Raw genomic sequence first — 15,072 nt, forward strand, 5'->3', positions numbered from 1 at the left:
TGAATAGACATACATTTGAAGTCAGAATTATTAGCCCCCCTGAATTATTAGTCCCCCTGTTTATTTTTTCCCACAATTTCTGTTTAACGAAGGGAAGATTTTTTCAACACATTTCTAAACATAATAGTTTTAATAACTAATTTCTAATAACTGATTTGTTTTATCTTTGTCATGATGACAGTAAATAATATTTGACTAGATATTTTTCAAGACCCTTCTACAGCTTAAAGTGACATTTAAAGGCTTAACTAGGTTAATTAGGTTAACTAGGCAGGTTAGGTAATTAGGCAAGTTATTGTATAACGATGGTTTGTTCTGTAGACTATCGAAAAAAAAAACTGCTTAAAGGGGCTAATAATTTTGACCTGAAAATAGTCTATAAAAAATTAAAAACTGCTTTTATTCTAGCCAAAATAAAACAAATAAGACTTTCTCCAGAAGAAAAAAATATTATCAGACATACTGTGAAAACTCCCTTGCTTAGTTAAACATCATTTGGGAAATATTTAAAAAAGAAAAAAAATTCAATGGGGGTTTAATAATTCTGACTTCAACTGTATAGACACGAATGAGGCGGCATGAATGACCGGATTCACGTAAATGGTGTGGTGCGAATTGAGAATTTTGCACATTTGATGCGTGAATCGCACAAATTGCATGAGTTGGATAATTTATCCGTACATGTCATTAGGAAAAAAAAATTGCCCTTTAAAAATTAAAATCTGAAAATGCACTTCCTGTTTGTTTTCGGTTAAAGTCTGAGATTACGTATGTCTGGGGTATTGGGCGTGGCTAACATACTTAAACACGCCCCTCCAACCTTCAGTTTTGACAACAAACAAAAATGGTGATGAGGTATACTTTATTACATCCAATCAACTCGTAGTTGACAAGCCACGCCCACTGTTTTCTCATTTAATATTTCGTTTCTCTAGGAACTGTGTCACAATACAAAAAAACAAACAAACAAACAAACAAATAACCAGCCACAGCTTCCAGTTCATGCAGACTTTAAATCCCTATGTAAATAAATAGAATGGTAAACTACAGTAGTGTACTTCCGGAGACTTCCAAGTGCACGATCATGATTCATGATATTTTCACCTATTTGTTTAATACGGCTTCAAATTAGATTTTATTATGCAGATTCATTAAACAAGATCTCGAATGTAATCCATGTCATAAATAGCATAGATCCCACTCAACGTGAACTGCATGGCTCAATATAGTCTCTCTCACTGTGTCAAGATATTTTGGGAGATTTCTATGGGAGTGACCTTAGTCTTCTCATGTTCAGGGTGTTTTGTGGGTTTGTCACTCCAAATTTGGATGAAGAATCTGTCTGGTATGTGATAGTGAGGTTTACAGGTCACTGACCTGTGATCTTCACTGTGTTCAACTCATTCATTGCCGCAGGGGTGCGGCTTCACTTGGCAGTGAAACAGCATATCCCACTGCACAAGCTCATCCGCTAAACTGTTCTTTCCTAATTAAGAGCGCAAACAACTCAGTCATAACATTTATAATGCTTAGGGGATGTCTTCAGGAAATGGTTTGTTGACAGAAATCAGACTTATTATAATTAGGAAGAAGTACTGCAGGCAGAACAGAACAGCATGTCCATCATAAAGAGAATAAACTGTTTAATTATTTGTGTATTTAAACACTAACCTGCCAGTAAAGTGGCAGGTTAGTGTTAAAATCTATTTAAATAATTTAGAGTTATTCAAATAAAGCTGAAATTAAATAAATACCTAAAGTTCATGTGTAAATGCTTTGTCAAGAAACTGACCAACAGCATGTTTATGCTAAAAAATTGCTAAAACTAAAGCTAAATGTCTAATGATTTCTGACAAAAATCTTGACTCATAGGCTAAATATATACCTGTGCAACATGTTTTTATAGAAACTCATTCCTGCCACTGAATTATTTTCTTTCTTTTTTAAATATTATTGTGACTTTTTAATCTCAGAATTGCGCCATAAAAACATGCAATTCTGACTTTTTATCTCAGAATTGTGAGATGTAAGCTCGAAATTGTAAGTTATTAAGTCAGAATCAAGAAACATAAACTCACAATTCTGAGAAATAAAGTCACAGTTGTGAGAAAAAAATCCGATTTTTAGTGTTAAAATCTATTTAAATCATTTTCTGTTATTCAAATAAAGTTGAAAATAAATAAATACTTAAAGTTTATGTGTAAATGCTTTGGCAGGAAACTGACCAACAGCATGTTTATGCTAAAATTGCTCAAACTAAATCTAAATGTGATCCTGGGCCACAAAACTAGTCATAAATGTATATTTGTTTTATTGAGATTTATACATTATAGCTGAAAACCCAATATATAAGCTTTTCATCGATGGTTTGTCAGGATTGGACAATATTTGGCCCAAAATACAACTATTTACAAATCTGGAATCTAAGGAAGCAAAAAAGAAATAAATCAAAATGAACATTACTAATCAAAATTGTTTTTTTATATTTACACTCTGAAGTTTACGAAATATCTTCATGGAACATGATCATTATTTTGTTTTCTAATGATTTTTGACAAAACTTTTGACCTATAGGCTATATATATATATATATATATATATATATATATATATATATATATATATATATATACCTGTGCAACATGTTTTTATAGAAGCCCGTTCCCGCTACTAAATTATTTTCTTTTTTTTTTATATTATTGTGATTTTTTGTCTCAGACTTATGCAATACAAACAGGCAATTCTGACTTTTTATCACAGAATGGTGAGTTGTAAGATCAAAATTGCAAGTTATTAGGTCAGAATTGAGAGATATAAACTCACAATTCTGAGAAATAAAGTTGCAATTCTGAGAAAAAAGTCACAATTGTGAGAAAAAAATTGTGAGAAAACCATTTTCAGTTATTCAAATAAAGCTGAAATCAAATAAATACTTAAAGTTTTTGTGTAAATGCTTTGGCAGGAAACTGACCAACAGCATGTTTATGCTAAAACATTGCTAAAACTAAAGCTAAATGTGACCCTGGGCCACAAAACTAGTCATATATGTATATTGTTTTACTGAAATTTATACATTATAGCTGAAAACCCAATATATAAGCTTTTCATCAATGGTTTGTCAGGATTGGACAATATTTGGCCCAAAATACAACTATTTACAAATCTGAAATCTGAGGAAGCAAAAAATAAATAAATCAAAATGAACATTACTAATCAAAATCATGTTTTTTATATCTATATATATTTACACTCTGAAGTTTAGGAAATATCTTGAGGAAACATGATCATTATTTTGTATTCTAATGATTTTTAACAAAACTTTTGACCCATAGGCTATATATACACCTGTGCAACGTGTTTTTATAGAAGCCCTTCCTGCTACTGAAATATTTTCTTTTTTTTTATATTATTGTGATTTTTTTTGTCTCAGAATTGTGCAATACAAACAGGCAATTCTGACATTTTATCCCAGAATGGTGAGTTGTAAGATCAAAATTGCAAGTTATTAGGTCAGAATAGAGAGATATAAACTCACAATTCTGAGAAATAAAGTTGCAATTTTGAGAAAAAAGTCACAATTGTGAGATAAAAAGTCTGATTTTAGTGTTAAAATCTATTTAAATTATTTTCGGTTATTCAAATAATGCTGGAATCAAATAAATACTTAAAGTTTATGTGTAAATGCTTTGGCAGGAAACTGACCAACTGCATGTTTATGCTAAAATTGCTCAAACTAAAGCTAAATGTGACCCTGGGCCACAAAACTAGTCATAAATGTATATTTGTTTTATTGAGATTTATACATTATAGCTGAAAACCCAATATATAAGCTTTTCATCGATGGTTTGTCAGGATTGGACAATATTTGACCCAAAATACAACTATTTACAAATCTGAGGGAGCAAAAAATAAATAAATCAAAATGAACATTACTAATCAAAAATTGTTTATATATATATATATATATATATATATATATATATATATATATATATATATATATATATATATATATATATATATATATATATATACATATATATATATATATAGATAGATATAGATATATATATATATATTGTTTTCTAATGATTTTTGACAAAACTTTTGACCTATAGGCTATATATATATATACCTGTGCAACGTGTTTTTATAGAAGCCCATTCCCGCTACTGAATTATTTTCTTTTTTTTATATATATTATTGTGATTTTTTGTCTCAGACTTATGCAATACAAACAGGCAATTCTGACTTTTTATCCCAGAATGGTGAGTTGTAAGATCAAAATTGCAAGTTATTAAGTCAGAATAGAGAGATATAAAGTCACAATTTTGAGAAATAAAGTTGCAATTCTGAAAAGAAAGTCACAATTGTGAGAAAAAAATTGTGAGAAAACCATTTTCAGTTATTCAAATAAAGCTGAAATCAAATAAATACTTAAAGTTTATGTGTAAATGCTTTGGCAGGAAACTGACCAACAGCATGTTTATGCTAAAATTGCTCAAACTAAAGCTAAATGTGACCCTGGGCCACAAAACTAGTCATATATGTATATTGTTTTACTGAAATTTATACATTATAGCTGAAAACCCAATATATAGGCTTTTCATCGATGGTTTGTCAGGATTGGACAATATTTGACCAAAAATACAACTATTTACAAATCTGAAATCTGAGGAAGCAAATAGTAAATAAATCAAAATGAACATTACTAATCAAAATCATGTTTTTTTTAATATATATATATATTTACACTCTGAAGTTTACAAAATATCTTGATGAAACATGATCATTATTTTGTATTCTAATGATTTTTGACAAAGATTTTGACCCATAGGCTAAATATATACCTGTGCAACATGTTTTTATAGAAGCCCAATACCGCCACTGAATTATTTTCTTTTTTTTTTTAAATATTATTGTGACTTTTATCTAAAAATTTCGAGTTAATAAGTCAGAATTGAGAGATATAAACTCACAATTCTGGGAATTAAAATCGCAATTGTAAGAAAAAAGTGTGAATTTTTTATTCAGTGGATGGAATGGGCTTCCGTAGGATTTTGTGCAGGGTTTTGTATTTTTGTGCTCTTTTTTCAAATAAAAAATAAATTTGAACAAATTATTAAAAAGACAAATCCATAAAATAGTTGTGTAGAATATTTATGCTACTCTTTTAAGACAATTATATGTTCCATAAAATATCAGTTTCAAATAATGTGCAGTATACACAATAAAAGCTCACACAATAATATGACAAATGAATGAAGAGAATTAGATTGAAGAGATGCATCAGAAGTTCTTGTTAAATGCTCAAATAAGAATTTAATGATCCTTTCCCAAAGCTTTTTTTCAGCCCATGAGTTGCAATGTTGTTTGTGTGTGTGCAGTGTGCACATTTTATCTACAGTGAAAGTATGCAGTGAATTTCATCTGGCTGTTTATCTTTCGTTATTCCTTGACTGAGGATATTCACACAACCAGAAACACCAGATCACATGCATGCTGAAACTGCATGCCTTCTGCTCTCTAGTGTCAAATCTACACTCCTACACTCAAAACAAAAAGACGTTTACTGTTTGTTCAAACTACTTATTTAAAATGAGCTGAAACAACACAATTCTTGAGCGTTTTTCTGCAACAACTTAATTGTTTTATGTTCAATCCACTTAAACTTAAGTAAAAAGCAATGCTAACTTAATTCCCTCATGTTGTCTCGACACAAACTGATTGTGTGTAACCCAGTACTTTTTACAGTATACTGGGCTGTTTCCATCTCGCTGTTGTTATGTATCTACAAACTCCTCCCCCTGAGCGTTTAGCAACTGCAGCTTCTAGTCATGCACATGGAGAAACTCTACACCATCATATAGCACCTACACTCACCGGCCACTTTATTAGGTACACCTGTCCAACTGCTCGTAACGCAAATTTCTAATCAGCCAATCACAAGGCAGCAACTCAATGCAAGGCAGCAGTTACTCAAATAACCACTTGTTACATCCGAGGTATGCAGAAGACAATCTCTGAAAGCATAGCACACTGAACCTTGAGGTGGATGGGCTATAGCAGCAGAAGATGTGTCACTCTTGTCAGCTAAGAACAGGAAACCGAGGCTACAATTGGCACAGGCTCACCAAAATTGTACAATAGAAGATTGGAAAAACGTTGCCTGGTCTGATGAGTCTCGATTTCTGCTGCAACATTCGGATGTTAGGGTCAGAATTTGGCATTCACTGTACTCAAATGGCCTCCACAGTCACCAGGTCTCAATCTAATAGAGTACCTTTGGGATGTGGTGAAATGGGAGATTCGCATCATGAATGTGCAGCCAACAAATCTGCAGCAACTGTGTGATGCTATCATCTCAACATGAACCAAAATATCTGAGGAATATTCCAGTACCTTGCTGAATCTATGCCATGATGGATTAAGGCAGGTCTAAATGCAAAAGTGGGTCCAACCCAATACAAGTAAGGTGTACCTAATAAAGTGGCCGGTGGGTGTATGTCAGCAATAATATCCACTGTTGGGTTATCTGTCTTGTTTTTAAAGGCCATTGCATGCTTGTGTGTAAACGAAGTAATAATTTGGCAGAGTGCACTAAATGGTGCTGAGGAACAAGCTGTTCGGAAACAATACAAAGAGCTTCATTTCTGCTTCTGTGGAGAAACTGATTAGATTTTTGGCAGTGAGATATAAAGACAAGAGCCATGTTGCTGCCTGTGGTCACAAAACCAAGATTACACAATATCGTAAACTGGATAAATTAGCCCGAGCTCCGACAAGCAGTGGAAAGGATTTGTTATGTAATCAAACAAAGAGGAACGAAAACTTTGGTGCACTTGTGAGACCTGACGCTTGGAGGACTTTGCTGAATGCATGTGAAAGAGCTCTGAATCCCACAGACTGAACTGAGTCCATTCTCAATTCTGGTGTGAAAATCTCAAATCCTCGTCTTTTAACACTACTGTAAAAGTCAAAATGGCCACTGTCATCCTGCACTGTGCACTAGAGCCAGAGTGTGCAGTAATTTATATTATTCAGTAGCGGGGACCAGGGATAGTTGTGACATTTTTGTATTTTTCTCAATATCTTTTAGGTCTTTTAAGCCAGTGTGTTCAAACTTTGATCCGAATTAGTTACACATCCACTAATAAATGGTATAGATGTTATCTTTGAAGCACAAACAGAAAACACAGTTTAGTTTCTAAATGCGAAAAGTTACAATTCACTCCATAGTTTGGGTTAACGTAAAACACTCTGGGGTGAGATGTAATATTATGACTTCCACCAGGATGAGATATGGCATTATCAGTGGTGGAAAGAGTACTGAAAAGTCCTACTTAAGTAAAAGTACCATTACTTGCCCAAAAAATGTAGTGCAAGTAGAGTATCTGTTTTAAATATTACTCAAAGTACGAGTAAAAACCTTTCAAAAGTACTCAAGAGCAGTGAGTAGTATTACGCTGTAAAAAGCTGATGCATTTACATGTAATTTGTGTATATGTGGAAACGTAACATTCTGTAGTGCTTTTAGTTATTGCCCAGCAGGCACACATTGTCATAAGACGTTAATATTAGGTTCGATTTAGGTTGTAATGTCAGGTGACCAAAATTCAATGTCTAGCCAGCGTCTAAGGACAACGTTATTTTGATGTCCAAAAACAATGTCAAATGACGTTCATATTAGGTTAATTTTAGGTTGTTAGAAAGTAACCAAAATCCAACGTTAAGTCAACATCTTAAACCAGCGTCATATTGACATCAAATACTGACATTTATTAGGTTTGGTATATTACAGGTATGGCAACCAAAAACCCAACGTCTGATATACGTCATAGTGTTAACATCCACACAACATCAAGCTGTAACATCATTAGATGTTGATATTTGGTTGATTTTAGGTTGGACATTGGAGATTGACATCGGCCTGATGTTGAGTTCTGACGTCAAACCTATTTTCATTTTCAAACAAAACACAACTTCAATCTGACATCATGTTGACGTCTTGTGCCTGCTGGGTGTTTAAGGCCATTTTGGTCATCATACAATAAACATCCATAGTTTTTTCATCAGTGACATGCATCTAAACAGTCTCTGGGTCAATGCGTGTAAAGATTTTGAACATTTTCTTGGACACTTTTAATGCTTCAGTTTGCTGAACAACAGTTTGCTGTAATTATAAATCTCCCATGTCTTGAAGTAGTTCATTATGATGCAATTTACCTCTTTACTTCTGTGCGATTTGATTGGACAGAAATCAGCGGACTGATTTTTCTAATCCCCATAGACAGGAAATAATAAAGTAATGACTGCAGGTTGAAGGAAAGTAGTGGAGTAAAAGTACCGATACTGCACTAAAAATGTACTCAAGGGAAAGTAAAAGTACACATTTTTAAAACTACTGCGCCACTGCGTTGCTCTACAGTAGTTTAAGTATTTCTAATTTGTTACTTTAAAATCCTGGACATTATAAAATGAGATTTATGACAATAAAATGGGTTTGAACACTTTTTATTTAACACCGAGTTGTTAGTGCCCACATAGCAAAATATCTCTGGCCCAGCTCTGACCCACACAATTAGTTTTTGCTTGGCCCATATGCTGCAGTGAATTACGGTACATGACTGGGCCCCGTCTGGCTTCCAAACAAGGGCCAAACATATACCATATCTGGGCTAAATCTCAGCCAAGTTAATAACCAATAACGGAGCCTAAACTGGGCCAGATATGTTGGTATGTCAGTGAAATTGATAAACCCATGAATCATTGCACTTTAGGCGTGCTTTTCTCGGAGCGACCTGATTGGTAGAATTGTTTTTCTTTATTTGGAAATAATAAACATTTATTTTAAATGTAAGTCAAGATAGGCCAAATTTACATGGCCCACATTATTAACATGTGGGCCAAATTCTACATTTTACATCTGGCCCAACTATTCTGTGCCACCTTAAAGACTGTGCCACTTCTGCCAAACCAGGGCCATGTTTGGCCCACATGCTGTATGCCAGTGCCGGATAAATGCCTGCTGTGCCAGATTTATGCCAAATATGGGCCAGAATTCTTTGCTACCTGGATGTTCTATAATATATGTGTATTTGTGTTCCAAAACTGAATAAAATGTGCAAATGAGCATCAACAATTGAAGGCTATTTGGGGTTTCAGGCTTCATGAGGCCATGGAGGGCAGGCCAAACACTGAACACAAACTAGCTACTTTGGCTTTAAGGTCTTTCTCCATCAAGAGCTATAGGAATATTAAAATTAAATCGTATTAACACAGATAAATTTGCTTTGGGATGGTGGTGACATTTCACTGATGTTAAAACTAACCAAGAGTGTTGTCGTCACACAACCCAACGTTTTCTAGCATGAATTTGATCACAGCTAACAGCTAAAACAGCACCAACAAAATGCTTTAAAAATATCAACACAAACACACAACTGACATCGTTGAACTTTGATTGGTTTAACTACAAATCAGACATTGCTTTCAGATAAATACGTAAAACATATTACTTTCTTGGTTTATATGTTGTTTTTTTCTGTAACATCTGCTATGTTTGCCACAGGACTCTACTTTTTCATATGTGGAATGACTATTGAGCATGTGTGAAGTGAATCAACTGATCTGTAACTTCCTGAGAGTGAACAATTCTGGTCTCCCCTTTTTTTGTTATAAAAGGTAAAAGGCGAGCGTTATAGCATATACTGCACTCAGCCACCAGGGGGCAATACAACCCATTTCACTACACTTTTCAGGACACACTCAATAAATAACGGCCCTTTACAGAGTCTGCTGTATGGGTAGCGTAACTACAGTAGTGAACATTTGATATGGATCAATACCTTTCCCTTAAATTTGTCCTAAAACTATTGAACAACAGCCATTGTTGTCTTAGGACAATTTTGATAAACAATTTTGATCCACCTCAGATGGTGAAGTATACCAATACATAAAAAACAGTCAACTCAAAATGTGATGTTAACTTCAGAAATCCTGGGTTGTTTAAAGTATGCATATTACAAGTGTTTAAAAGCTTGACTTATGAATAGTTTGAAAGATTATAAAAGCTTTTCTGTGTAGACTACATAGCTAGATAGACGATGTCTGTACTTCAGAGAACAACTGAAGGACAGACAGAGATCGATCATGTGTGTGTGTGTGTGTGTGTGCGTGTGTGCGTGTGTGTGTGTGTGTGTGTGTGTGTGTGTGTGTGTGTGTGAGAATGTTGCTGGTTCGAGCCCCAGATGGGTCAGTTTGCTTTTTTCGTGTGGGGTTTGCATGTTCTCCCCTTGTTGGCGTGGGTTTCCTCTGGATGCTCCAGTTTCCCCCACAGACAGTCCACAGACCGGTATGGGTTATTTGAATGAGCCAAATTGGCCATAGTGTACGTGTGTTTCCCAGTGTTGGGAGGGGTTATCCGCCATGTAAACCATGCTGGATAAGTTGGTGGTTCATTCCACTGTGGCGACACCAGATTACAAAAGGGACTAAGCCGAAAAGAAAATGAACGAATGAATGTGGGATGGCACGGTGGCTCAGTGGTTAGCACTGTCGCCTAACAGCAAGGTCGAGTTCCAGCTGGGCCAGTTGGCATTTCTGTGTGGAGTTTGCATGTCCTCTGGGTGCTCCGGTTTCCCCCACAGTCCAAAGACATGCAGTACAGGTGAATTGAACAAGCTAAATTGTCCGTGGTGTGTGGGAATGAGTGTGTATGGGTGTTTCCCAGTATTGGGTTACTGCTGGAAGGTCATCCGCTGCATAAAACCTATGCTGGATAAGTTGGCGGTTCATTCCACTGTGGCAAACTCTGAAATAGAGACTAAGCCGAAGGAATATGATTGAATAAATGAATATAACTGTAGTTGTACAAATGGTAATCAATAAGCAAATGCATAGTTACTACTGCAATTCTTTTTTGGAGAGGGATTTAAAAAGGGTGTTTATTTAGTTATTAACAATAGTAACACATAAACATGCTATACATGAAAAGCCAAAATGTTGTATGTTAATATGTAATAATTAAAAGAGCGGCGACTACCTAAATGAAACGCAACATTTAATGCACTGCTACTTCCGTTACAATGTGCCACTTTTGTGGATTTTTTTATATGCAGGCGGTTCATCGGGCAGCCCTGCAGCTCTGAAGAGCACGTTGAGCCCTCTGAAGGACCCTTTTCGGTTTCCGCCATCTAAGAGCTGGTGGTGAGTTACTGCTAAGAACAAATAGTAACGAAATAAATGTGATTTTGCTCATATACGGCTTTAAAATCGATACATAAACATTGATCACTGTTTTATGCACAGGTGGATTGAGCATCAAGATGCAGATCTTCGTGAAAACCCTCACGGGTAAAACAATCACCCTCGAGGTGAGCCGCGCGACGCACTTCGACATTTTACCATCCGATTTACTGCGATGTTTCACTATTTGAATGGATTATTTCGATGATATGCGCCTTAAACTCTATAAATATAAGTTTAATGACGTAATAACGTCAATAAATGGTGTTTTGTTTCAGTGGTTATACGGAAGCCGGAATAATGCTAGCATGTCATGTGGCGCAGCTAATGTTACTTGCATGCCGTAGACCTTAATGTTTATTATATAACTTAATCGGATATGTTTGCGAACTAATACTAACATTAAATTATGCAGTTTTTACTTTATAACCACCGTTGCGTATTTCACAGCTAACTTTAAAGTATTTTTAACGTTATGTTGCATGCTGTTATATGTAAGCATTTGTTGATTTAGCTTTTAATCTAGCTTACAGATAAAATAAACATTCAAAATTAGACCAGTATTTAAATTCTAAGCAATCAAAGTAGAAGGAAAATAAATAAAACAGTTTCCTGTGGTGTGGGTTCGTTTTAAATCGCCCATCTACAATTTAAAGCTTAAAATGTGAAAAATCAGAAGGGAAAGTCTTTGGATTTGTACTAAGAAATTGTAGTTTGTATTTATTGAAGTTAAGTTGGTTTTATATTCACACATTTGGAAATTCTCCTCAATATAATTTCAGAAAACTATCGTTTGCAAATTCTAAATGGGGAAATCATATTAGCAGCCAATGACCATCAAAGTACAACATTGTTTACATTTAAATAGTGCTAATGTTGTTTTGAAGTCACACTTACACATGCTAGTTAAGACCAAATATTCAAAGTAGTATGGTAAACGATACAGGGACCTTTAAATGAACAAATGTGTTAATATACAATTAATTCTAACAAAAATTTGTATATAGTGATCTTTTGAAGTGTTGCCAGTAGAACTGTGTTTACCTTGACCGTTTGCAAATACAGTATTTATTTATTTTTTATTAAAATTGTTCAATTGAGGTTAAGTTGGTTTTATAGTTGCACATTCAGACATTTTCCTTAATCTAATTTTGGAAAAGTATTATTTGCAAATTCTAAATGGGGAAATCATAATAGCAGCCATTGTTTATCAAAAGTACAAAGTTGTTCACAGTCAATTAAATAGTGTTAATGTTGTGTGGTAAACGATATAAGGACTGATAAATAAAAGAATACGCGAATATAAAACTGACTTTACCTCAGTTGTTCATTAAATAGTCTTGGTCTTAAATGTACCATCATTGAACATGAAGAAATCCTCAAAAGTTACACTCAAAATCTGCTTGTGATTTGATTTGTAGAAACATTACAATTGTCAGGTGTTCTCTTTTACGTTTAAAATGTTTTCTGACAAATCTAAACTGATATCGATGTTGTAGGTTGAGCCCTCTGATACTATTGAAAATGTCAAGGCAAAGATTCAAGACAAGGAAGGTAAGTTGTCAGCGCTGCTTTTTAATATCGCTCTTTCTATTTTGTTGTTAAAACCAAAAAATGTACCTATAAATGTACCTCCAAATGCAGGAATCCCTCCTGATCAGCAGAGGTTGATCTTCGCTGGTAAGCAGCTGGAGGATGGACGAACCCTCTCCGACTACAACATTCAGAAGGTCAGTAAAAGTGTAAATTTAATAAATACAATTTAATAGTACAATTCATCAAAAATAAAAATCGTAACTTGCTTTGAAATTTTCTTTAGATTGTTAAAAACCAAATAGTTACTGGTCCTAGTTGGCTAACATATTACACATTTAAAGATGGTTAAACTCAAAACTAAACATTGTAAGTTACTCGTTCTTGCTCCAAATTGGTTTACATGGCTTCTGTTGAACAGAAAAGATATCTTGAAGAAAGATGAAAACCGGTAACCATTGACTTCCTTAGTGTTTTTATTTATACAAGTCAATGGTTACAGGTCTTTCGCTTTTTCTGAAGTCTTATTTAAGAGTCCCATAAAGGTTTATAACCACTTGAGGGTGAATACTTTGTTTTGGTGAACAGTCTCTAAGTTAAATTTATTTATATAGCACATTTTATATGCAATGGTAGTTCAAAGTGCTTTACATAAACAGGAATAGAAGTAAAAACAGAATATAAATGATTAAAAACAGATTAAAATGTGTTAAAACATGTTTTAAAAGAATGGAAAAAGAAAAGACATAATAGTGCGATCTCTCGGACTCATTTGGACCGGCAATTGTTTGGTTACCCACATTTTTAAAATACAGTCTTTAACATTAACCAAAAATCAAAATGGCCACCTTTTGTTTTGTTTTTTTATCGACAACTTTTTAAGCCTTAAGTGCTCAGGTTTTCTAATAATATGATTAAACTTAAAGCATCCAGACTCACTTGTTTGCGGTCATTCATTCACCCAGGAGTCCACACTTCATCTGGTGCTGAGGCTCCGTGGTGGAGCAAAGAAGAGGAAGAAGAAGTCCTACACCACCCCCAAGAAGAACAAGCATAAGAGAAAGAAGGTCAAGCTCGCTGTGCTGAAGTACTACAAGGTTTGTTACCTGATACTCTGTTGTCTTTGGCAGCTCCAGGATTTCAGGAGTTGATCTTTAAGTTGTTTCCTCTTAATCTTCAGGTCGATGAGAACGGTAAGATCCACCGTCTGCGCCGTGAGTGTCCCGCAGATGAGTGCGGAGCCGGGGTGTTCATGGCCAGCCACTTCGACCGCCACTACTGCGGAAAGTGCTGTCTGACTTACTGCTTCAACAAACCAGAGGACAAGTAAAGTACAGTCCTGACCAACATGCTCAGTGTCACACATGAGGTTGTCTGTGCTGGAGTTTGTACTTTGTAAATAAAATTGTGGCTCGCCACATTCAAAAATCAACGTCTTGACCCATTATTGCTGCTTTGGGGTTTAATAGGAGGCATCCAGGGTACTAAACTTAAGTGATAAGCTGGAAAAAAAGTGTAAACGTTATTAAAAAAAATTCAAGATATGCAGGATGCTTATTACAAATTTAATGTCTTTTATAACAACTTTAAATATGAAATGTATTAGTGTTTGCAATAATTAAAGGGATAGTTCACCCAAAAATGAAAATTGACTCCCTAAAAGAGTTTGTTGAACACATGTTGAAGATATTTTGAATGCTGAAAACCTGTAAACATTGACTTGCATGGTAGGAAAAGCATACTGTGGAAGTCAATGGTTACAGGTTTTTCAGCATTCTTTAAAACATCTGCATTTAATAAGAAACAAAAGGTTTGAAATAAGTAATTAGTAAATTATATTAATTTAAGAGGGTTTTACATGTCTAGTTACAGTGTATGTATTGATTATACCAAGTAATTACATGCTTTAATAGGCAGGTTTGGGGTTGGTATCTAGTTACTAGCCAGCTTGTGTAACCTAACTGCAAAACAGGATGGTAATATGAAGTGCTACCACAGTTTTTGTGATCACTTAGTTTTTAGGCTGTTTAGCTTCTATTTAATATTAATAAACTCTTTTTATATAGCATGAATGGGGGAAAAAGCTGTATAAAAATAATGTAAAAAGCAAATGAAAGCTGCCATGAAAAGGTAGATTTTAACATACTCTGGGTTTCTGCATTGCAAATATCTGAGGGTTAAAGAGTTCCACAATTTAAGTGCCAATGAAGAGATCTCCCATAGATTTTTGTCTTATTGACTGAGCGGTTAAAAATAACAGCATCAGATGAGTGTAAAGCACATCTAGGGGAT

The 15,072-nt window shown here is 34.5% G+C and overlaps 1 protein-coding gene across 1 annotated transcript; it reads left to right on the top strand.

Annotated features, from left to right (window-relative positions):
• The first annotated feature begins 11,164 nt into the window (after nt 1–11,164).
• rps27a (ribosomal protein S27a) lies at nt 11,165–14,212 on the top strand. The gene is made up of 6 exons (XM_056459414.1): nt 11,165–11,208; nt 11,311–11,375; nt 12,747–12,801; nt 12,892–12,977; nt 13,746–13,877; nt 13,961–14,212. Exons 2-6 carry the CDS (start codon nt 11,328–11,330, stop codon nt 14,108–14,110), a joined length of 471 nt encoding a protein of 156 aa, XP_056315389.1. The 5' UTR covers nt 11,165–11,208; nt 11,311–11,327; the 3' UTR covers nt 14,111–14,212.
• Nucleotides 14,213–15,072: the final 860 nt, after the last annotated feature.

Source organism: Danio aesculapii, chromosome 6 (assembly GCF_903798145.1).
Source record: "Danio aesculapii chromosome 6, fDanAes4.1, whole genome shotgun sequence".
NCBI lineage: Eukaryota > Metazoa > Chordata > Actinopteri > Cypriniformes > Danionidae > Danio > Danio aesculapii.